A 23520-nucleotide genomic window follows, 5' to 3' on the forward strand; every position below is an offset into this window, starting at 1 on the left:
ATCACTACTTGACTGTTAATTAAACATTGTATTTTTTTTTTCTCAAGGGGGAGAAGAATTGGCTGGAGTTAGTGGAGCTGGCAGACCAAGCCATAGATGGCCTTCCATTTCACCAGCACTTGCCTATCATCAAAGAATGTGTTCACATTTGCTCTTATCTGTAAGACATCAGATCTGAAGTCAGTCATAGTAATGACTTTTTTTTTTTTTTTGGCTAATGAAGTTAGTTAAAATCCATTTGATTATCTTCTTATAGGTGGAAGTTTGAACAGCCCAGTCCCCTCCTCCAAACGGAGAGCCAGAAACTCCTCCTCAAGCTGCTGGCCCATCCTTTACTGCCCGTCAAGACAGAAACATATGAATGCACTTTAAACCTGGTCAAGGTTAGAGCAAGCCATCTTATATAGACAGTCATTGTTTGGATGAGTGCGGAGGGTCATGGTTAAAATATATGAGTGTGATATAGCCTTAATGTGAGCCTGTTTAGTGGGGCACCCATATGTAAATAAGTGGGATGAAGATGGATGAGTTGTGGCTCTTTGACAGGCCACTATAAAAAACCCACTTGACATTTGAAATCAGTCTTTCTTTTCATTTTGCCAATTACTGACTAGAGTGAGTTTCTACATTTAAAGTGAATTGAAACTCTTATATGCGAGCACAAGTGAGAATAGTGATAATTTATGATGTGCTCTGGTGTGATTACATATACCCCTAGGACTGCCTTGGCATCCAGAATGCGACACGTCAGGAACCAGGGGCATGTGCTGGAGTTAGCTTCCTTCTCCACCACAGGGTGCTCTATGAAATAAGCACCTTTGGACTCCAAGATTCGGCACAAAAGGTAAATGTACTACTTATACCTTTCAAGTTTTAGACCTTTGAGAGAGCTCATTCTGATAATGGAGTACAGTCACTCACAGGTAATCATGAGATTAAAAGCAGAGGGGTTTGTGGAGGGGGTTTGGACATTACATGCTAAACCGGTGTAATAATTTAGACATTTCAAAGTTGTCACATGGAGTACTTGTTAGTAGATGTTTTAGCAGCAACGCCTTTGTGAACTCAGCACTTTACCTGTGATCTATAGGTGAATGCTCTTGCCAAGGATATCCTGCTATTCCTGCTCAAGGGACGATTGATGATGACAGCATCAGCCTGGGACAGATTCAATGAGGCACTTTACCCGGTCATGCCCATATTACAGGTGTTGTAATCTCTTCAGAGGCTCAGTAGTATTTGCACTGCAGAGCTCATAAAGTGCACATCTCATTTGGAGCTTATTAAACAATATTTATGGAAGGGAAGAATGGGTGTATGTTGCCCACAATGAGAACAGCTATGATCAAAAGTGCAATATTAGCACTCTTGGACCACAAAGACTGTGCATTGAGCTGCCAGTGAGAAAAATTTGGTTATTTTCTCATTTACATATTCTGTTATATTGTTTCCTTTTTGAGTGGAGGGGGAAGAGAAACAAAAACTTTTTATTAATTGTTCAGTTCCAGGGAACAGAAAGCCAGGAAATTCTTCATGAATAAACATGAGGCTTTGACTAGGCTGTCAAGTGTGATTTAATTCAAGAAGGCCATTCAGAGATGGGCCCACCATGTCAACAAGAGACAAAACGAAACCACCCGTAATCAAAGTGATGCATATTTTATTTACTTTTGCACCGCTTTGCTGGAATTCCCCGTTGTTTGCTTTATTGTCTGCCAAGGCAGTCTTGAGAATTGTGTGTGTTTGTGTGTCTGTGTGCGGCAGGGTTACGCCAGCACCGAGGAGTCACTGGGAAACTGCGTCCTGCTGATAAGTGACATGTCGGACATGGCAAGAGACAGTGTGTTCCCAAGTACAGCCAAACTAAAGGCGGCACTGCGACTCCTTTTCACTAAGCAGCCCGGGTGAGTCTCTTCTCTGGGTCTTTCCTTTGTTGCTCTTTCTTGTTGTTTCTCTCTGTGCTCGTTTGAGCATTTTGTGCCTGCCCGGAATTGTGTGCATATCAGAAATGTGTGTGTTTGTGCCTGTGATGAGTATACTTGGATGTCTGGCATGTTTCTTTTCTTTTTTCCGTTTTCCTTTCGTGGAGTTGTTTGATGATTTTGACGTCGGTTCTCGGGATTATTTGTTAGCCAGACAAACACTCAAGAGCCTGAAAATGTACTCTCCAACTTGTGGTGGGTATATTAGGCCTCTGTGTTGCTGTCAGGTGCTTGTCATGTCAACCAAATGCTCTTCGAGGCCTGTGTAAAACACTTTCTCATCCGGTCCCAATCTATGAATATTGATAGAAATGGAAATCAACACCAGAGAAGCCCTGGTAAATTCTGGCAGCAAGTAATAGAGCTGCCGCCTCCACTGCCAGCTATTTCTTGAGTTGTTGTTTGAAAAATCAAACTATAAATGTTTTTTTGTTTTGGTTTTTTTGCTTCATCGCATGAATTAGGTTGTTTTGCAGCAATTATAAGTCCTTAACTACACCTGCTTATATTCTTTCATTATTCATTATTAACAGTGTGAGAATAGCAGCAGTACAGCAATTCCTGCCCCACCTCACTGGAAGCGATGATTCAAATACAGCCCGGCCAAAACTGGATCAACAAATGATTGCCTCACTCCCCAACCTCTTCTGCCTTAAAAACCCTTTAGACATCACACTTGATACCAGCAAGAAGTCTGTTCTAAAGGTATAATCCTGCATACATAGCACAAAACTGATGTGTGCACTAATAAAAGTAAGTGCTTACCTATGTGTTTATTTTATGTCTTAGGTGGAATCTGTTGAGAAGCTGTTTAGTATCCTCTACTCAGACATGGTTGATATCACCTTGAAAAGGTCAGCTGCAGAACAGCTTTCTGTGGTGCTACAAGGTGAGATATCTGTAAAAGCTATATTTATAGTAGTATTATAAACTCATCTTTTGTCTGATTTTAATATTTTTCCAAGTTAAATATTTGTTCTGGCAGGTTAAAGCTTGTAAAAGCAACTTATCAGCCTTCCTTTGCAAGTTGCTTAATATTAGATTAGACTACATATGTAAAAGTATATTTTAAGATCCTTCTGTCATTGTCTTTTTCCTCAAAATTACATATTTAGAAGCTTCTTTTTTTCAATTTTAGTAATCCCTTCATGTCTTAAGTAGCTTAAGATTTGTGCTCTTGCATTGAATCTGCATCATAGGTATGTCTTAATCGCAGACCTTTTTAAAACTCAACGCCATAACTTAAACTATGATCTAACGTGCACTACTCTAGGAATGTGAGTTGTGTCAACATGTAGTTACGATGACTTTGATTGGCCCGTTCATTACTGCCATTTAATCCTAAGTGACTACTCCAGCTACTTCTTATGCCATCTTTTTTAATCATCTGGAGGAAAACTCCACTGCTGACTAGTGTTTTGGCAGCTAAATTGCAGAGCAACAGAAGAACGCCAAGTGACATCAATCACTCGTGTAGGCTATGCTCCACCCTCTACATATACTTTGCACATATGTATAACTCACACATTTAATGCACCGATTTGTCTTATTTGACATGTGAATTGTGCTGATATTGCTGCTTCACCATTTGGATATCTGCTCCAATCTACATCTGTGAGCCCCAACAACAAGTTTTCTGGCTATACAGTTCAATGCAAAATTAAAAATTTTATTTATGTAGCTCTGAATCACAACGGTCACCTCATGGTGCATTATATTATAAGGTGAAGAGAATTCAATGATATCGGGAAAACCCAAACAATTAGATGACCCAAGAGCAAGCACTTGGTGACAGTGGGAAGGAAAAACTCCCTTTTAAGAGTAAGAAACCTCAGTTAGAACCAGACTCAGGGAGGATCGGCCATCTGCGACCGGATGAGGGTGAGGGAAGAGAGCCAAAGATTAATAACTAATAGATTGTTATTCGTTTCCTTCTGTATATTATTATACAGAAGGAAATGTACTGTCTACATTCAGCTCTTTCAAGCGAGAGAGGGAAAAAGCATGGGCTATATTCAGTAATCCACATTATCTCAAAAAACTGTCATCGTCAGCTGACCATTTGCACAGAATAAAATGTTATTCTTTGCAAGTTTTACTTACAGTAACTTGGTAAATTGTCATCAGCTCCTCTGCTCCGTGTGTGTCTGTTACACAAACACATGTATTGGAGTTTGGAAGACACATGCATGGTGCCACTGAGAGCAGATGAGAGCAGCAAAACAGCATCAGAAACTGTCACACTGAGCTGGAGTGAAACAAATGCTCATAGAAAAGATGAATCCTCAGCTTATCAAACAGCAAATAATGTTTTGCAAAAGTTAGACAGATTTTGTTCCTTATTGTCAGCTCTCAAAAATTGGAACTTCCCTGCAAAATGACAGAACTTGTTCCTTAGGTTTGTAATGAATAAAACCCTGATGGTTTTCAGATACACTGCTATTCCACTGTGAGAATGCTTCGCTTCAGAAAAAAATGCTTTTTATTTTTATTGAAATGATTTTTTTATTGGGAAACACTGACTTTGGTGGCACATCCAGGCCAGTTTTAGAATGTGATAATACAAGGATTTAGAGGTGTTAATTTACATCTGGATAATTGATGATTTGAATGTCTTATTACTCCCAGAAAAAGCTTTGCAAAAACTGCATTCACTAAAATGTAAATCAATTATAAAAGTCTGTGATACGCAAAACGCTGTGTTAAAACTACAATTTGTAGTAAGGGCACCAGTGTTTGTTGTTTCCCAATACTTTACTGTGTGTGTGTGTGTGTTTTGACATATATTGAACGGTTTTCTTTCTTTCCCTTTAGACACAGCAATGCACCCAGTACTAAAGAACCTTGGAATAGAAGATAAAGTCCTTTCTGTAATTATGGAGTGTGTAAATGGCAACAAGGTAAATAGAAGAAACAGACTGTAGATGCTTACTGAAACAGTTACTACTGAAACTCAATAACCCAAATATATAAAGTCACATGTTGTCTCGTTTATGTATATGTCCATGTTTATGTGTTCACGTGAGTTCATGTGTGGATGCAGGAAAACCACTGAGCCGTGAATGATAGAAGGATGAAATGGCGTGTATAAATATTGTCAGACAGGCCCTGGTCAGCAGTGATTTCTGGCCTGTAGTTGATGCAGTCTGCTGACCATTCCCAGGCTTTTAATCAGAAACTGCCGAGGGTAATCGTCCAACATGTCTCGCTACATGGATGTGGAGTAACAGGGCTACAGAGAATGACTTGTATTTGTTCCCAACCTCCCTTGCCTGCAACCTTCACAGTCACAGAATTTAGGTATAGCTTATGCGAGCTGACACTAAAGAAATCCTGTGCATTTGTGAGAGGCAGAACAAGGCAAGGCCGACAGGCAGCGTGTGGCTTTGTTTGTGTTTTCCTTGCAATTAAACACCGAGTGAGTATGTTGCTGTTTTCCCCAGAGGTTTGATTGTCTACTGGAGCCTTGTGTATGTATCCTGAGAAAGCTGGTGTACGCTGATCCATCTCTGAGGCACAGCCTGGCACAGCGGCAGCTCCTGCTCCTCACACTGCTCAGGGGTACAGTCACAAGACAACTCATTAAATAACAGCTACACACATTGTGTCGAGTAGCTCGGGGCCATATTCTCAAGTCATCCACTGATGCATAGCTTTTAACCATGCTGTCACACTGTAGTAAGTAGCATATTAGTATGATGCAACTTGTTGCCACAGAGCTCGGCTCGGCAGCAGTGCACTTTTAACAGCTTAGTCTTAATAGTAGTTGGTAATATATACAGCAGCTCTAATATTTGTTGCATAAATTTGAGCTAAAATGTAACTTGGTTTATAAATTAAAAGACATTTTAATTCAAGTGATTTTATGTATATTTGTGTAATGGTTTTAGTCAGGTCTAGACAGAAAATAGAGCTTTATTGAAATTTATTCATGCAAAAGATATGCAGTGTTTTAAACATAACCACATTTTAAATTCAGTGGAGTCTTACATTTAATAAGAAAAGTGTTTGCAAGTTTATTTTTGCAAATAAATTCTTGCAATATGAACTACTACTTCACTATTACTTCTGTAATCTTCTTATGGACTCAAGTGATAAAGTTCTGGATGTCATTGTTATGTAAATTGCCTATTTTGGTCTTCATTATAGCATCGTTGATATTGAAGGAGAGCAAAAGCGATGGAAGTGAGATTGCTGTTCTGATGAGTTTACTGCTATTTGATGAGATCGCCAGCACTGACTTATGGTGAGCATAATTTTCCTCTCTTTAAATTTCCATTTGTGCATGCGTTAATGTTCATCCTTTTAATACTGCAGTGCTCTTTTTCTGTCATCAGGTCTGACACATCCACCACAGAAGTGAGCGTCACACCATTCTCCCTGCCATTGGCAGTAACACGCAGGTAAGACCTTCATAAACTTCTGGAGGTCAGCAGCAGTGTTAAATATTGCCTTGTGCTTCGTTGCCACTTTTTTTACTTCCCTGTCATTAAAACACTTGACAGACAATATTCACAGTTTTGTTTTTAATCTTTCTTCAAGGTACAACGTTCCATTTCAGGCAGCAACTCATCATGCTGTTAGTCCGTACTGCTGCGTACTGGTGCCTTCGTCTGACCTCCAAACTCTTAACCCTGCCCGCCAAGCCCTACAGGTGGCCTGGAACACTGCGTGGCATTCTGGGATAGATAACCTCCTTCAGGAGCTTTGTGGCATTGCTAGAGATGTCAGCGAGTAAGCTCCTTCATATTTCCAACTGTATATGTGCAAATGTTAGGTGTGGCCATTGTACTAATGCGTTTCATGTGTGTTCTTTTTTTTTGTTTTTAAAAATTAGGATTAAATTAGAGATTGGACACCATGGTAGATGAATGTTTCTGTGTCAAGCAAAGTAGTCTAGTAGACTGCCAAAGAAACTTACCTGAGCAATAATTCTGTGACAGGATTTTCTTTTTTCTTTTTTGAGAAAAGGCTTTGAGTTATAGATATCACTCTTTTAAAACATTCCCTGTTGTAGAGCATTGCAGTGAAGTTTTAGATTCAGTCTTGCCATCTTGTGTTTCATCTGTCTTCATTTACTTCTAATGTGACCTAATTCAAACAAATGAGAGTGTCTCTCCCAAATTCAACCAGCTTGATTACAGCACAGATGTTTGAAGCACACCATGGATGGATTAGTCCATCTTAAACTGAATTTCACACAATGCTGTGACTGGGGAAAACAGCACTTGTTTAAGATTGATTAGTCAATAAAATAGACGGGTGTCTTCTTTGTACTTAGTGTTTATGTGAAGTATAGCTATGTATCAAAGCGATCAGCTTCAGATATTGTTGTTTTTTTGTTACCACACTCGAAAAAAACATGGCTACCTCTGCTTTAATCAGTTGTAAGAAATTCTCAAAACTTCTGATGAATCATAAATGTCTCATCCCACTAGACTGGTGATCAAATATGACTGTTAATGCAGTCATTAGTGATTCTGAGGCTGCTGCTTAAGTAATAAACTTGCCAGCTCATCAGTAGTCATGCGCTTTAATTTGGAATATATACATTTTTAAACCATTACCATTTTATTCCCCTCAGATTCCATCCCGACTTAAAGCTGTCAGAAACACAAGTTTTGTGGCTGAAGGCAGTGCACCTTCCCACTGCGCTGCAGGATTGTATCCAGGCCATCGTCACCGCATCAGGGCACAGTTCTGTGGCCTCTGCTCTCTCCAGGCTCAGCATCTACCTGTTGATTGACAGGCTGGCATTCCCACACATTCCCACCTACAGATGCAGGGAGACCCTTCACTCCCTCAGCTGGCAGGCTGCAGTGACCAGGTACACTAGATAATTATAATCAAGGATTTATGAACTTTTCTCACACTGTTACCAAAACCAGTAAATGTAATCCTGTGTGTAAAATGTAAATAAAGATAGAATTCAAAAGTTAAAATTCGGTATAGGCAATATGTCAAATATGGAAAATGAGATGTGAAATGTTTATACTTTTAAAAATGCACTTTATGTTGTAGCACAGGCAAAAACTGAGCACAGACCTGAACAATATATTCAGGTCTGGGAGCAGCGTACGCTTCCATTCAGACAATGTCTTTTTCAACTTGCTTATTTCAGCAAAACAATGCCAAGTGACATTTGTGAATGCATTATAACAGCATGACTCTGTAGTAAGAGTGCTAATTTGACTTGCCTGCAGCTCAGACTTGTCATCCATTCAACACATTTGGCACATTATGAAACCGAAAATATGACAAAGAAAGCCCTGAAATGTTGGTCTGCTCAAATCCTAAGAATGCAAAAATGGAAAAACATTGTGCTCTCAGAACTACAGCAACTGGTGTCCTCAATTCCTAAACACCTACAGAGTGTTGTTGAAAGAAATGGTGATGCAACACAGATAGAAGCTTAGCCGAATGAGTGGGTGACATCAAATTCAAAATAAACATGTATTTTTTCAACATTGTATAAATGTTTTTTGAACTATTCTCCCTTAATTTAGGATCTGAATAAGCTGGAAGCATTGTGTTTATTTATATTTACACAGGTTCTCAGTTTTTTTTGGAAATGGGTATTTAGCAAAACTGAGTGAGACATAGACACTCATCTGCCACTTTATTAGGTACACGTGTTCATCTGCTTATGAATGCAAATGTCTAATCAGCCAATCACATGATGGTATTCCAGTGCATTTAGTCACACAGATATGGCTGAAGTGTTCAGGTTGCTGGTGGTGTAATAGTGTAAAGCATATCTTTTTTTCTTGGCACACTATGGGTCACTTAGTACCAGCTGAGCATAATTTAAACACCACAGCCTACCTGAGGGTCATTGCTGGTGAGGCCAACAAATCTGCAGTAGCTGTGTAATGGTAGCATGTCAGTATGGACCGAAATCTCTGAGGAATGGTTCCAGCACCTTGATAAATTTGTGCCACGAAGAAGAAGAAGAAGAAGAAGGAGAATTAAAGTAGGTCTGAAGACAAAAGGAGGATGCAACAAGGTACTAAAAAGTGATGAATGAAATGTAATACTTCAGTAACAATGAAGACATTTTGGAATAAGTCTCCATAAACACACACTCACATATGTCAGTTATTTCTCTGATCTGATCAGTGTTATTCAATCAATGTTATTATCCTTCTCAACCATGTTTTTCTTCTAATGTTGTCTCTTTCTCCTCCTCTTCCTCCCTGCAGGTTTCTCCAGGTGCGCCCAGCCTGTGTTTGAGGATGAAAGGTTGCTGGTGGGCATCATTGCATTTTTGAATGCCTACTTCACGCAGATTCACACTGAATTTGCGGCCGACTCAGAGGACGAGGACCTGCGCTGGATACTGGAGCTGCTTCTCAACCAGGTACACATCATGACATGTGTGAAAGAAAAACCTCACTTTAAAAAAAATCATTATAGTTTCATTTTATTTAACAGGAGACTGTTTGCAGGCAACACAGACACTACCAGAGATAGTGATTACTGTTGTTAGCCGGCAGGCGAAGGACACGTCTCTGGTCAACTCTGGACACGCACAACATACAAGAGACATTATGTATGCTGATTACGTTTCCTACCGGCCACAGGACACCTGCCTTCTCGACGCTTATTCCCTTCCGATGCTGACGGTGGATCAAGGAGACCAGCGCATAGGCTGAAGGCCCGGATGTACTGTCTACATTGGCTGTCTCTCATCCTTTACCCATCCCTGTTGCTTGTCGTGTGTTTCTCTGGTGTATTAAGAGTGGAGCTCAGTCTGGGGGGAGTTTTTTTTCTCCTTATCTTTCCTCATGTGGTGCATTTGCCATTGTTATACCTCTCTGACCTGTCTTCCCCATGTGATGTTTTTGTGTAATGTATGTATGGTCGGAGGGTAAGATGGCACCGCCATTGCGTGCAGTAGGTCGGCAGCCTTAACATGAAATTTCCCCTTGTGGGACTAATAAAGGTATCTTATCTTACTAATGTCCAGCCATTTTCCTTTAGTTAGTTCCTAGTTTTTTGGCACAGCGTGTACACATTATTTTAGTTATGGATTCATTGGGCACTCTAGTTTCCCATTAAACTAGTGGCCATCTTATCCATACATACCTTACTCATCTTATTTATGTGTCACACCATAGCTCACCTTGTTAGTACCATTAAAATATGTGTGTATGTGTTTCCATTAGCTGGTAATCTGGTTAGAAGCAGAAAGCTATAAATATGCAATCAAAGCATGGATAAATCACTCACACACAAACACACACACCGTTGCACAACCATATTACTTTTTCATAACTGAAAATAGTTTCGTAGCTTTCTACCTCAGGCCTGTGGCAGAGATTATTTCCTTATTTCCTTAAAAGAAAGTCACATTCATAGTTTTTTTTTTTTTTTTTTTTTATACCTTAACAGAAAAATCATCTCACTTTTTCAGTGCTGCTTTTAGGATTTAATCAGTTTCACCTTGGCTTTCTCATTAATGTGTGTGTAAACAATAATTCCTCCCCTGGCAGCTAACGAAGACTCACACTGAATGCCTGGCAGGGGTGAGCAGTGCTGCTCTGACTTTTTCTGTAATTACTGAGCTGTTTCAGGAACATCTGTCACTTCATAGACTTGGATTAACTACCCACTCTGTGTGCACTGCTCAGTATGAAATTCTGCTGTTTGGCATTGCAGAGGCAGGTTTTTTAGGGAGAGAAGGAGGTGGTTGCTTGCATACACTTCTCGCCCTTCTCTCCATAATACTCCATAAGTCAGTTTTTCTTTTCTCCCTTCAGTTTAAAACCTCTATAACTAAAGTAAATACACTCAACACTACTAGCTAGGAATGCACAAGTTATGGGGGTGAATTTAAAATAATTACGTACAATTCAACAGTATCCGTATCTTCCAGGATGCTGTGTCTCTGCTGAATTTGCTGCTTGGTGTGGAGACCCAGACCTCAACTCAGAGCACAGGGGAGCATCAAGAAGTGAAGAACCATGTGAGCCAAAGACTGCAGAGAGAGCTCACCCACTTCTTTAACACCTTACTCCGCTGCCTATCACACACCACTGACAGGTAGGTTTTCACAGACACACTTATGACAGCCAGTGGTTCTTTTTTTTTTTTAGATTAAATAATTTGAACTTTTAAGTAAAACACAACTTTGTAATTACATTGGACAGGTTAGATGTTTTTTTTTTCCTTTTTACATTATAATGTGATGCGTATCATTGAGATTTATCTGCTTCTAACATATCAAATACTTTTTCTCCACTACAGCTGAGGCATTTTTTTGCCTTACCAAAACATTCAGCCATATTTTACACAAAATACCTTTTTGTAGTGCTAGGTATAAATAATTCAGTCTTTATCACTCTTTTTCTGCCTTTTTTGCCTTTTTCTGTCTGATTTGCTCGCTTCTGTCTTTCTCGTTCTCTCCTTTCCTGTCTGTCCAGGCTATGTTTGGCATTAGCCGGCCCCTTCAAGAGCCAGCTGGCTGTCCGTTTGCTTCAGAGCCTGCGGGTGTCTGATGCACCGCGTTTTTATGGCCTTCCCAGCCTGGAGAGGACACTGCAGGGCATGATCAGCGTGACTGCCCAGCCTGGCTGGAGCTCCCACTGCCCTGACCTGGAGCCCAGCTCCCTTTGCTCCAAGTATCTCAGTGGGTTATTAGAGGTATGTGTTTGTCCATCAGTTTGTATTTGCATGTGGCATGAGTGTGAAGTTCTTTGTCTGCACAGTGTGTGCGCATATGCTCGTGCGCTGCATTGGCAAGTGCCGAAACTTTTCCCCTCTCATCAGATACGAGAATGCCTACAGAAATGAAGAAAAAGGCAAACAGAGTACTTTCTGTGGAATTAATTAAAATTAAGCAAAAATGTGGTTACGGGACATGAATAACAAAAGGTAAAAAACATTCATTGATTAGACATGCCACACTGTGAAGATGCTGATGAGATTAATCAACCTTGCCTATTCCATCTGTTCAGCTGTTCAACGGTCCATAAAACAATAGCGTAACTCAGTGTAGACCAGCTTGCACAGCAGTCCAGAGCACAGAGGTGTCCACATTTATTTTTGCTTTGAAATGAAGACCCCCAAGGAACAGACAGCTCTGTTTACACGGAAACAGCCTTTTGTTTGTTATTTGGGGGGCAGCTTTTATTGACATAAATTAACATTTAATGGAGATTGAAGGTTAATTTGCTTTTGCAGTTAGGATTTGTAATGGCAGCTTCGGTCTCTCAGATTCAGATATCGTCCTCTTTCATCGTCGGCTTTTTAACCTTTTCGCCCGCCTCTCACCTGCTATAGATCACCTCGTTGACTCCTCCCCCACCTCCTCCTGGCAAAGTAGAGGCCCAAATCTCAGCAAGCCTTGGGCTCCTCTCTCTCTTCATCTGCTCATATGTGCAACCACACATCCTGATGGCACACCAAAGCAAAAATAATTAGTCTCAGCTGTATTTAATTTTCATTTGGATGCATGACAAGCATACAGTTTGCATTAACACAGAAGCAACTACTCTGTTTGCTCAACTGACTGTGCCTTTGGTGTTCACACTGAAAGTAGGTGTAGCATTGGATAACAACTACATACCAAATATGAACGACCTCTGCACTGTATCTATGTCTTTTTAGATAGATAGATAGATAGTGTCATAGTCTTAATTGGCACATAAGGATATAATATTTCAAATATATTCTGTTATCTACCCAGGTGATATCCTCATTTTATGTTGAGTGGGGTGGCAACTCCTTGTCATTCATGGGGAAAGGTGTTACCAAGAATGCAGTCATCTGCTTGCTTCACTTGTCTCATGAGATGATGTCTGAAAACAAGGACAAGGCAAGTGTCAACATACTGCAGTATACAGCAGAAAACATGCTCTAGAATTGAGATCCTACTGTGTTTATAGTTAGTGAACACTTTTCTGCAAATTATTAAAAGACGTTGGAGTAAAACTGAAGTGTTTTTTTTTCTCCCTGCACTAGGACATGATTCCACAGTGGTCTTTGGGGAATGAAGCAGCTGCCGAGGAAGCCAGTTCCTCTCAGCTGGGTTTAGCATGGTTGATCCCGTTATGGGTGGACCGAGATCAAGAGGTAATGAGCGCCACTTTTATATGCAAACATAACACGAAAACTATGTTTACTGTGTTCGGTTGATTATTTGTTTGTTGGAAATAAATCCTAATATTGTTGGAAGGCGTGTTTATGTCGCTTTAAATGGTAAGGAAAATGCATTTGTGGTTTGAGCAGTAGCGTTATGCCCAATAAAAACTTTCCAAACAGCTTATTCTGTTACTGACTCTTAATTGGTGTTGTTTATTGGACAACTATGTAATTTATTGCCAAGTAGCACTGTTACAACAACGAAATAATCAACCAAACACAAATGTCCTTACTTTTTGGGCTATGTTTATTTAGTGTTTATACTTCAATATATGAATTTGCTGTAAGAGAGTAAAGGAGTTGAGTTTACATTTGATTTTTCACCTTCATTTTTTGTAAACCCTGTCTGTTTTTAAAATAAAGCTTTAGATGTTTGGCTTCTGGGGCAGGGGAAGAACCCTGTAACAGTTGCACAAGAGCTCACAGGCATAAAGGAAGTACATGACAGCTAGTACCAAATGCACTGCTCAAAAATGACTTCCCACACAAGTCAGTCTAAGAGGCTCCCTTGACAAAGAAGACTATGTTTTAAGTTTAAATGTCAGTATGATATTATAGTAAAAATAAAAACCACCATGACCAAATTCACATTTATTGCATTAGATGTGTACCATAACATTAACATGTCATGTTTTTGTTTTGTTTTTTCTTTAACAAAGCTTCATCTCAGTGTTCTCTCTTCCTCGTTTCAAACGTGGGTTTATTCTTTCATGTCAGGTGAGATTTGCCAGTTTGAGTTTGGGTGCAGCTCTATCCTCGATGCCCAGCGGGTGCCAGGCTCTGTGTGCCAGCTGTCAGAACATAAGTGGAGGCCTGTGGGGCACATTGCTCAACATCCTCTTGGATCAACAGGAGAGCAGCATGGTCCGCAGAGAGGTACAGTGTTTGAACTGCAACCGTGCTGACTGTTAAAGCCAGAAATATTCTGGGTTATTGATTATTATCACTAATGGTTTAACCTGAGGACTCTTGGGTGAATATATAGAACATGCAGAGATGATTAGTGATAGGTAAACTATGAGTTGCAGAGTATATATGTCTCAGTGGAAGGAAAGCAAATTTCATTTTCACCTAATGAGTGGTCAGAAAATGAGTCTGGACTTGAATGTATTACCAGCCAAATAAAGGCAGATGGCACTGTTGCTGATTTAGTTTAAGTTGACTCAGAGTGTGTGCGTGTGTGTGTGTGTGTGTGTCCTTTTTTTTTTTTTTTTTTTTTTTTTTTAATTGTTTGTGTGTCTAGGCTGCATTTATCCTGCAGAACTTGCTGGTGATGCCTATGCCTGCCAACGCAGAGGAGGCCAAGGACTCCCACTGGCAGGTCAGCAGATCTGCCAGCCAGTTAAATAAGCTTTTATAGACCATGAACTGTTTTCACTTTCTCTCTCATTTGGTTTTTCTCTCTTTATATCCCCTCTCTGTCCCTCCTTTCCATTCCAAACCATCCTCTCCTCTCTAGTTGAGCCCTGCAGGGTTCAGGGGTGTTGCTAGAGCTGAAGCTGTACTGAGGGTGCAGGCTTCCAGCACTAACCCCCCCCAAAAATCACATTTAAATCTGTCAAAACATCAAACTAATTCAGCATGCCATTACTCATCAAGGGAGCTGTAAGTCAGAAATTGGAAAGAAAAAAAAAAAAAAAAGAAGGTATCGTGTGTTCTTATCTTATAAAAGCAAAGCTTGTTGTTTACTAAATCTGATGCACACAACATTGCAAAGTACAAAGCAGGCCAAGTGCAAAAAAAAGAAAGCAGAAACGGTTACACTTGCTGCCTAGCTGTGCAGGGGCTATATGAAAAGAAAAGAAAGATCCAAAAACAAAATAAAACTAGGACACAAAATGTCATCCTGTAGCTATGAAGTGACATTTGTAAAATGAATGAAATGTCTTACATCAGTGGCGCAACTTAACGAATGCCCTCAGCCTCTTCACTTTGTCCTTTTCTTCAACTCTCTTTGATTTCTTTGTTTTTAATTTGTAAATTTCAATGGGAATCATAATTGCATCGTAAAAATATAATGTTTGCATTAAATACTGAAACATCTATTCTCCTGTCGCCCTCTTATCGTCCAGCACCCGTGTGTTCGCGATGAAGTGTCTGGGGTGTCTTTGGTGGGTCTTCCAGCACTGCAGGCTCTGCTCTATCACTGTCAGTATTTCCAGCATGTGGGTCTCTCTGCCTCCAGTTGTTACTGTGGCAGGCACACTTTCTACATCCAGCCTCGTGTTGGCTCTCACTGTGGCCCAAGACTTCAGGAGAGCGCCTCATCGGGTAAGCTAATTCTTTTGATTTTCCTTAATTACTCTCTTCAAGCCTGATAATGTGGATTTGTTCCAGCAGTACACATCCACACTGACTTTCATTATTGATTTTCTTCCCTTTTTTTTCCCCCCTACATTTTCTTATAACACTGCTGTAATCTGTATGTGTTGTTTTGTTTATATGCTTGTGTAGATTCTGAGAATTCTCTGTGGCTTTCGGGACGCAACCCACCAGCACCCACAGTCAACTCCAGCAGACCCTCCAGCTCTCTCTCCACCTCTAGCACTGTGGTCAGCGCAGCAATATGCATACCAATAAATGAACCGCTGCATTAAAGTTAAATGGATCCTCACATCTTAATGTTGTCCATTATAGATAAGAGATTCAAGGCCACACTCCCCAAAGGCTCCCTCCCCACTGAGTATGACACAAGATACCCCTGTCAGCAGACTGATGGCTCAAGGTACTGAAATGAGAAATGTCTGTGGACAACAGCCTCAGTAAAACTGTGTGTTTACTTCTTAGTACTGCATAAACCTTTTATTTTTTCCCTTCTGAAACAGCGGCTCTCAATATGGCTACTGATTGTCTTAAACTAAACCAAGTTTTGTGTTTATGTGAGCATCCTAAATACACAGCTGAGAAAGTGGTGCAGTCTTTTTCTTTGGTTTACTGCTTTTGATTATGTGGTCAGTGGTTGGTAGCCAGAGACAGAGACGTGATTTACAATATGTGAACCCTTTTTCAGGAAGTGTGTCTGTTAGCCCTCTATTGATGTGTCTTGCAGGCCAGAGCGACACAGACACCAGCAACTCTATTACCTCGCAGGACTCCCGACAGGGCGAGCCCTTGGCCATGGAACCCGTTGTCAAGGTAACGCCTGACCTCCTGACGGCCCACTGCGGCCTGCTGACCAACCTGCTGGCCATCCTGCCAGACTTCACCCTCACTGCCATCCGACATAACCAGCTCCTTCAAGCTCTGGCCAGGTAAGAGGTCACATGCTGAGTCCACATGAACACAAGCTCATCCTCACCACCCTTGATGTATTATCATCTTAAGCAAGCATTGATTTAAATGTTTGCTCTTTTAAGCAAATAATCATTTAAGGGAAAGACTTGTAAAAAAACAAAAGCAGAAAGTTTTTGTCCTTGTAAACACAAAAACCATAAAATACAGATACAAAAACTACACCTTGCATTCCTGCACCGTTTTTTTTCACCATTTAAATAAAAGTGTGCATATTTGACTACAGAATTCGCGTTAATTGTAGCCTTAATCCCCCTCTAGCTGGTTCCTTGCAAGCACACACTTTCTCCATCATGTTTATTTTCTTCTTCAGTCTGGTGGCTCTTGGCTCCGTTGAAAAGTGTCTGACTGAGCTGAAGATGCCAAACATCCTTCCAGGAGAGAGAGAGGACATCAAACGCCAGGTGAGGATTACCGCGTTAGACGCATCTAAAGAAATTTTTCCAACGTTTTTAACATTTCTATTATTATTATATCTTACCACAAAAAACTGTGGGCTGGTTTGAAAAAACAAAGCAAAACAGTGCATTTGAGTGCAGCACGAGGTTATCTAAGAGCATCTCCAGATTTCAGTGTGGGTGGAATACTAAACAAGCTCATATTCAAAACATACCATTGTTTTGGACATGTTTTTAATCATATGATTTTTATTTTATTTTAACTGTTCAATAAATATCTGCATTATTTTTCCTTTCTAGTTTGTCACCATACTTCAGTTCCTGTCCAGCTTTTCAAAACTCCTGCAGTCATATGTCACAGTGAGCGAGGAGCCGATTGGACAGATGGACTTCCTGAAGAAGCTGTTGTCTTCTCTGGTGGTTGTGCTCATGCTGGATACTAATGGTTTAGGTCAGAAAATCATATTATATTTAAAGGAAACAATGATATAGACTGTTTTCCAAAATTTGTATGCATGCCATCATTGGTGACTCCCCCCCCCCCCCCCCAAAACCTAAACAGTTCTTCAAAATCAAGTCCTTTTTGGACATTGGTCCCACTCTTTTTGCAGCATGCCCTGTAGTGCACTCTGTGTGTCTCTTTGTGGCTGTCTTGTGTCAGAAAATTTGTGACTCACCCTTTCCCTCCTCAGACGCAGGTACCTGCGACGTGGTTTGTATGTGCTGGGTAGACGTGTTTATGCTCCTGGCTACTCTGGTGAAGAGGGACGGCTCAGCAGCGCACCCATCTGTCTGTGCTGCGCTGGGGAGACACTGGCGAGCGTTTGCAGGTACGCAGGTTGCTCGGCTCGGTATGCGAGCAAAACTAGGGGGGTAGAATAATGTAATAACTGCAATTTGGACTACAGAATTTTATATTGTAATATTGATCACTTCTCATATTGCACAATTATATACTATTGTGTAATTATATATTCCATTTGATTTAAACAGCCCACTGAGGTTTAAGACACAAGCTCTTGCTTGATGAAATGCGGTCTTACATCATAAAAGACTGATAACCGTGATTAGGTGTAATTATGTTGATTGCGGTAACTGACTAAATAATCAGGATTAGCATTTTAGGTGTAATTGTGCAGCCTTAAATCTGATGCAGAAAAAAATCAATTCTGTCTTTTTAACATGCTTTTTGCATCATTACTGTTTGTATTAACTTTCCTGAACAGATGCTACGATACGATAATTGCATCCTGTCCTCATACTACCCCTGCTTGTCTTCCTGTGTGATTAATGGCGCAGCAGGGAAGTCTGATGAGTCCAGTGAAATAATGCTGAGCCTTTGTGCGTGTAGTTTTGAGTTTACATGTTCACGATATCTTGGTGCCATTCAAATAATTAGTGTGCTTACTTCTCGCACCTACTGCCTCATTCATGAACAAATATTTAGCTATCACAGGGTTGCAGTTTTTTACTCTCATTTTCCCCGTGTGTCTGCAGGAACGTTATCGGTGTGCGTAAATGAGAGGTTTGCGCAGCCTCTCCTTCACACGATGGCTCTGCAGTTTCTCTGTACAGTTTTCACAGAGGAAACAAAGAGCCGCAGTCAAGAGGTCACAACCTCAAACTCAAAGCATGTCAGATCTCTCTCAGACGTCCTGAATAGTCCCTCAGCCAGCGAGCTGTGTGAGCTCTTATTACAGGTATGATGGGGTGATGGTCTCAGGTAATCAGCTGTGTTGTTAGCTAGCTTTGTGTTCACTAGGAATTATTTTGGAACAAAAAATCGAGTTACATGCTTTTGGTCAATGTTATGTAAAAAAGTTTGAATTTGAAAGTGTTACTGTGCGGCGCAATCACTGTCCTGCTTCAACTTCTGCTGCCAGAGCTTTGAGAAGAGGACCACTCAGGACCCTTTAAAGAAGCTTACAGCTAGAGCTCTGATGACACTGCTAGCCTGCAGCCCCACAGCTCAAAACTATGCAGTTAAAGGTAATCCTCCAAACGTCAGGCTGGAGTTAGATTATCACCTGTCATTTACTCTGGTTTCTTTATGTTCATCTATCTTTTTAAACCGTGTCCCTAAAAGTTAATCTTTGAAGCAAACCTGTTTTTGAGCGATTTTTGTGATTGTGTTAAAAAGTGCTTGAATAACAGTAGAAACGTGGTATCTTGGTGATAGTTTAACCGAGTGTGAACCTCGGATTGTCTTGTGTTCTAGCTGGTTTAATTGACACCTGTGTGGAGCAGCTGAAGCAAACTCATACCCAGCTCCACTTGGAGTCAGTCCGGCCCAGCAAGGCTTCCCACCGCAAAAAGGTGAGCACAGACTGGCTGGAAATTTCCAATCTCAGCATTTCTTTTCCCTTTGGATAGAATAACAAACTGAATTGAACACGAATGAGTTTTTGGGTAAATGTTATGAATATGGGTTGTACTTGTCAGCAGAAAGTCTGCTTACTGTTCTTATAAGCTTTTAATGACTGCGGTAAAGAGTGTTTTTAAATTTGGAAAATGAAGCCTATTGGACTTTATTATTTTGTTTTCCCATATTATCAGGAAGAGGGCTATTTGAAGGAAGTCAAGCTGACTGTGGAGATCCTGCGGAGTGCTCTTTATTGCAACGATGAATGCAAAGTAAGCCTCTGTGCCTACCTTTTAATTCCCCACTGCTAATTGGTTTTTAATGCAACCCCAGAGTACCGGCGCTGTTCTGTGAATGAAATTTGCCTAAATGCACACGGCTCAGCTAACATCTCAGCAAGTTTAGCTTCTCGCACCCTATAATGTCATTACTTATGAGGCTTTTTAGCTGGTTTTCATTTTCTAAGTGGCCTTTCAGTCACTGTCGGTTAGCTCAGACTAAAAAGCCATGAAGGCTCCACTGCAGTGTTTACCCTGCCATCAGTCTCCGCCTTGTGTGCGTTTCCTGCACGCTTAGGAAAATATTGAGGCATTTTAAGTTGATTACTGTCATCTTTGTTGGAGCTGTTGTATAAATCATGCGCGTGTGTGTAAAATCTGTTTGCGTTTGTAGGTGGTTGCCACAGATGCTCACCTAACACAGGCGCTCAATGCCCTTTGGCCTTGGCTCCTATTGGACGACGCAACTATGGAGGCGGTTCTGGAGCTTCTGTGCGTTTATACGGCCAACTGCACAACAGGTCTGCATGTTTGTGTGTTTATGTTTGCCTGTGTGTGTGTGTGTGTGTGTGTGTGTGTGTGTGTGTGTGTGTGTGTGTGTGTGTGTGTGTGTGTGTGTGTGTGTGTGTGTGTTTGTGTAGGCATTGTGCCTGGCCCGTGCCTGCCCATCGCCTCTGTCTGTAGTTGGCAATCTGACTGAGTCATACACACTTTGCACTGAGAGTCCCATTGTTCTCTCTAATAACCACAGAGCTGCATTGCATCTCAACTGTATAAGACCCAGTGCCTTCTTGCTTGCCACTCACAATAGGCACAGTGTCACATCCAGAGTTCAGGCTGCACAGCTGTCTCGCTGTATGCAGAGCAGCCAGTTTTAGAGCATGATGTGGGGAGGAACAGAGCATCTCTGTGCTGCTCGAGGTACCAGTATTCCATCATGCAAATGTAAGAACCATGTATGTGGAAACCAAAAAGACGTGCAAGAAAAAGAGAAAAAAAAAAATTTTTGAGTGGAAAAATTGAAAGATTTATAGGAAGGAAACGGTTGGGAAAATGTACTTTGATAAACAGCCTGTGGTACCTTTGATGTGTTTGTGTGCATGCATGCGTGTGCGACTGGCTTAGAAATCAGTTTCATCATTGGTGGTGTGTGTGTGTGTGGAAGGGGGGGCGTTATGTGCAACACTTATGAACGTTTCTAAAATTATTTGCATCTGTGCGTGCGTGCGTATGTATATCTCTATTTGATTGGCATCAGTTCCTCAGTGAGTGCGTGTGCACGCTCTGATCTAAACTCCCTCGCTTTAGACCCCCCATAAGCTCAAGCTGTGAAGCACCAGAAAGCAGTGAAGTCGGGCACAGTATTTCCCTAAAGGTTAACTGAACAGCAGGTTGTGTTCAGCCTGCATGCAGCCAGGCTCAGTATTACACCATACACCCTCAGGCTACCACTCGGTCTCCCGAGACCGCTACATTTCTGCTGAACCTTTCATCTCCAGTCTACCTCCTTCATCCAAAGCTTTGTTAACGCTGCTAGTTCGAGTCAGATTGTTGTTTTCATCTGTGCCACACATATTTTCCACAGATATTTTTGGAGCAGCCCAAAACTTGCTCCCTCAGACACACAGAAAGTAAAACAAATGAAAATCATTTTTTTTCTCCACTTACATGCAGGGATCTCTCCTTTTTGAAGTATATGTTGCATGGCTGCAAAATAATTAATCGGCAGCTGACTCGTATCAGAGAAACGGTTACTTATTAAAGCAGATCCCCCTTGTCAGTTTTATGACACACCAGGTTTCTTGACAGGTATTGAGATAACCGCAGGCTAAGATCAGCATATGCCTGTTTCCAATCCAGGATTAGCAAAACCATCAAGCTGTCATTTTCTCCAACAAGAAATGTCAGTCAGTTTCAGGCTGCCTCGTGAATTCTCTTCAACTTAAGCTTGTTAATTTCTGTATTTTGTGTGTAATGTACATCCATGCCAATTAGTCATGTCAGTTATGCTGATGTGAATGTGCCTTCTTAGTAGAATTGGAGCTACATGATTTACTTCCCACCCAGAGTCAAATGAGCCTAATTGTCATCACTCGAGTATTTCCGTGGTGACTGAATATTAAATAAATGAAGTGCTTTTCAAAAGTGTTTCTGAAACTCTCCGATTTCACCTGTGAAAGGCTTAAAGTTACTTTAGGACTCTTTTTTTTTTTCATCATATTTTGTTTTTCCTGGCTCTTAACTTGTGCCTGTCAGCACTTCTTCCGTCACATATATGTTATGTTCTGTATTGGTGCACAAGTTCCACTTGTCTCCATCATTTTGGTCATTTAGCTAGACTGTCTTTACACCAAAGTAAGCTCTCCATGCAGCCGCGTGGAGATGTTTAGGTGTGGTGGGCAGACAGCCGTGCAAGACAAGGCCTGTTTATGCAGCTACTAGTGCTGCTGTCTGGCGAGCTAGCCAGCATTAAGGTAAACAACAAAAAAAAACAGAGAGTACTTCCAACAACAAGAAAAAATTGGTTTCACTGTATGTGTGTTTGACTTTTTTTAATGCTGAAATTGGCGAGAGAAGTTGTGATTCTAGTCCAGACATAAGATTTCAGTGTAGTACAGGCATGTGATTTTATGTGTATTTGATTTTGTGTGTGTGTGTGTGTGTGTGTGTGTGTGTGTGTGTGTGTGTGTGTGTGTGTGTGTGTGTGTGTGTGTGTGTGTGTGTGATGTAGATCCAGACATCCACAAAGGGCAAAATAAGCATGTTTTATTTTAATGTTCTTATAAATATAAATGAATAAGAGCAGATTAATAAAGCCATTTTCCTTTTTCTGTTCCCAGCATGCAGTTCTCTTTGTGGCAGTGGCCCTGGCCTTGTACCAGGATCTAAAAGCTCCTCCACTAGCTCACTGATGCACTCTGTCATGAAGCTGGCTTCAGCGCTTGCCCCAGATAACAGCATCATCCAGAATCTGGCTTTCTCCCTCTTGGCTAACCTAGTCATGTCCCGTGACTGCAGATGTCTCCTGCAGAAGGTAAGAGACATTATGTACATAGAATTAGTGGGCAAGACAAGTAGCAGATTAAAATGAAAAAGGTTAAAAAATGATGTTAGGAAATCTCGCTCTTGCCCTCTCTAAAACTCTTTCACTGTTGTTATGACTGAAACTTGAATCTCTGTTCACTCTTATTTCATTTCTGTGATTCTCAGAATAACTTCCTTCAAGCCTTCTTGTCAGTACCGGTGCCCAAGGCTGCTGGTGTTAAAGCCACGTCTGTAAGTAGTGGTTGGAGCCTTCTGGGCCTATGGCTGAGACTGCTGGCCAGTCTCTCATTCACAGAGGACGGCCAGCAGAGTATCCTCAGGCTGACCGGAGCGCTGGAACTGCTGGCAGACTTGGCACCACATCGACGGCACGCGCTGCTCACCCTTCAGAACCTCTGCTTCTGCCCTGCCAACAAGTCACACGTCATTGCCAATGGTATGGAAGTTAAGCAAGGATTACATTTAGGAATCGCACTCAGGGATATGAAAAAAAGAAATAAAAGATCAAAAGGGGAAGTTCAGTAAGCAGATTTGTCAGCATTGTGTGTCCACAATGCAAGTCAGTGATTAGGAAAAAATTCAGTGCAGCTAAATGTTCCCTGCTGAGTCACTTTGTTCACTCTTCGTAAAAGTCATCAACCACAGAGGGACTTGTGGTGCACCTAAGGTATGTGCTTTCTGGTGGTAGCCCATTTGCATCAGTAAGCCATCTTAGATCAGTTTCTCTTACTTCTGAGCTACCATCATAAAGTTCTTTAACTGCAACTATAAAATGCAAAACAAAACATACCCGATTTTCAGTTTACCCAGAGTTACCCTTTCCAGGTCATCTTCTTATGAACTTGTGGATCTCTTTTAGTGGTCTAATGTTTTTAAGTTGCTCTGTCCAGGTCTCATTATTTGCACTTCTGTGCATGAACCTCAAACTTGTAAAAGAGTGATCATTAAATTTAAATCAGATTTTCCTTTTTAAACAAACCTATCTGTAGAGTTGCAAAAGCTTAATGGGCCCACACGTT

At 41.0% G+C, this 23520-nt stretch overlaps 1 protein-coding gene across 1 annotated transcript in view; it reads left to right on the forward strand.

Annotated features, from left to right (window-relative positions):
* The window catches only part of rttn (rotatin), a 33844-nt gene that overhangs the window by 7577 nt on the left and 2747 nt on the right, over positions 1-23520 (forward strand). Inside the window, 35 exon segments of the mRNA XM_040043963.1 lie at positions 48-160; positions 257-383; positions 719-844; positions 1091-1207; positions 1765-1904; positions 2516-2687; positions 2772-2871; positions 4797-4882; positions 5426-5543; positions 6132-6228; positions 6320-6385; positions 6525-6716; positions 7567-7809; positions 9185-9212; positions 9214-9342; positions 10861-11027; positions 11408-11627; positions 12673-12801; positions 12948-13058; positions 13845-14003; positions 14371-14448; positions 15200-15398; positions 15582-15679; positions 15765-15852; positions 16177-16378; positions 16732-16822; positions 17117-17267; positions 17509-17646; positions 18314-18516; positions 18700-18805; positions 19035-19132; positions 19373-19450; positions 19851-19977; positions 22297-22490; positions 22667-22937. Coding sequence (XP_039899897.1) covers positions 48-160; positions 257-383; positions 719-844; positions 1091-1207; positions 1765-1904; positions 2516-2687; positions 2772-2871; positions 4797-4882; positions 5426-5543; positions 6132-6228; positions 6320-6385; positions 6525-6716; positions 7567-7809; positions 9185-9212; positions 9214-9342; positions 10861-11027; positions 11408-11627; positions 12673-12801; positions 12948-13058; positions 13845-14003; positions 14371-14448; positions 15200-15398; positions 15582-15679; positions 15765-15852; positions 16177-16378; positions 16732-16822; positions 17117-17267; positions 17509-17646; positions 18314-18516; positions 18700-18805; positions 19035-19132; positions 19373-19450; positions 19851-19977; positions 22297-22490; positions 22667-22937 — 4762 coding nt within the window.

Source organism: Simochromis diagramma, unplaced genomic scaffold, assembly GCF_900408965.1.
Source record: "Simochromis diagramma unplaced genomic scaffold, fSimDia1.1 OVJJ01000602.1, whole genome shotgun sequence".
In the NCBI taxonomy this organism is placed as follows: Eukaryota; Metazoa; Chordata; class Actinopteri; order Cichliformes; family Cichlidae; genus Simochromis; species Simochromis diagramma.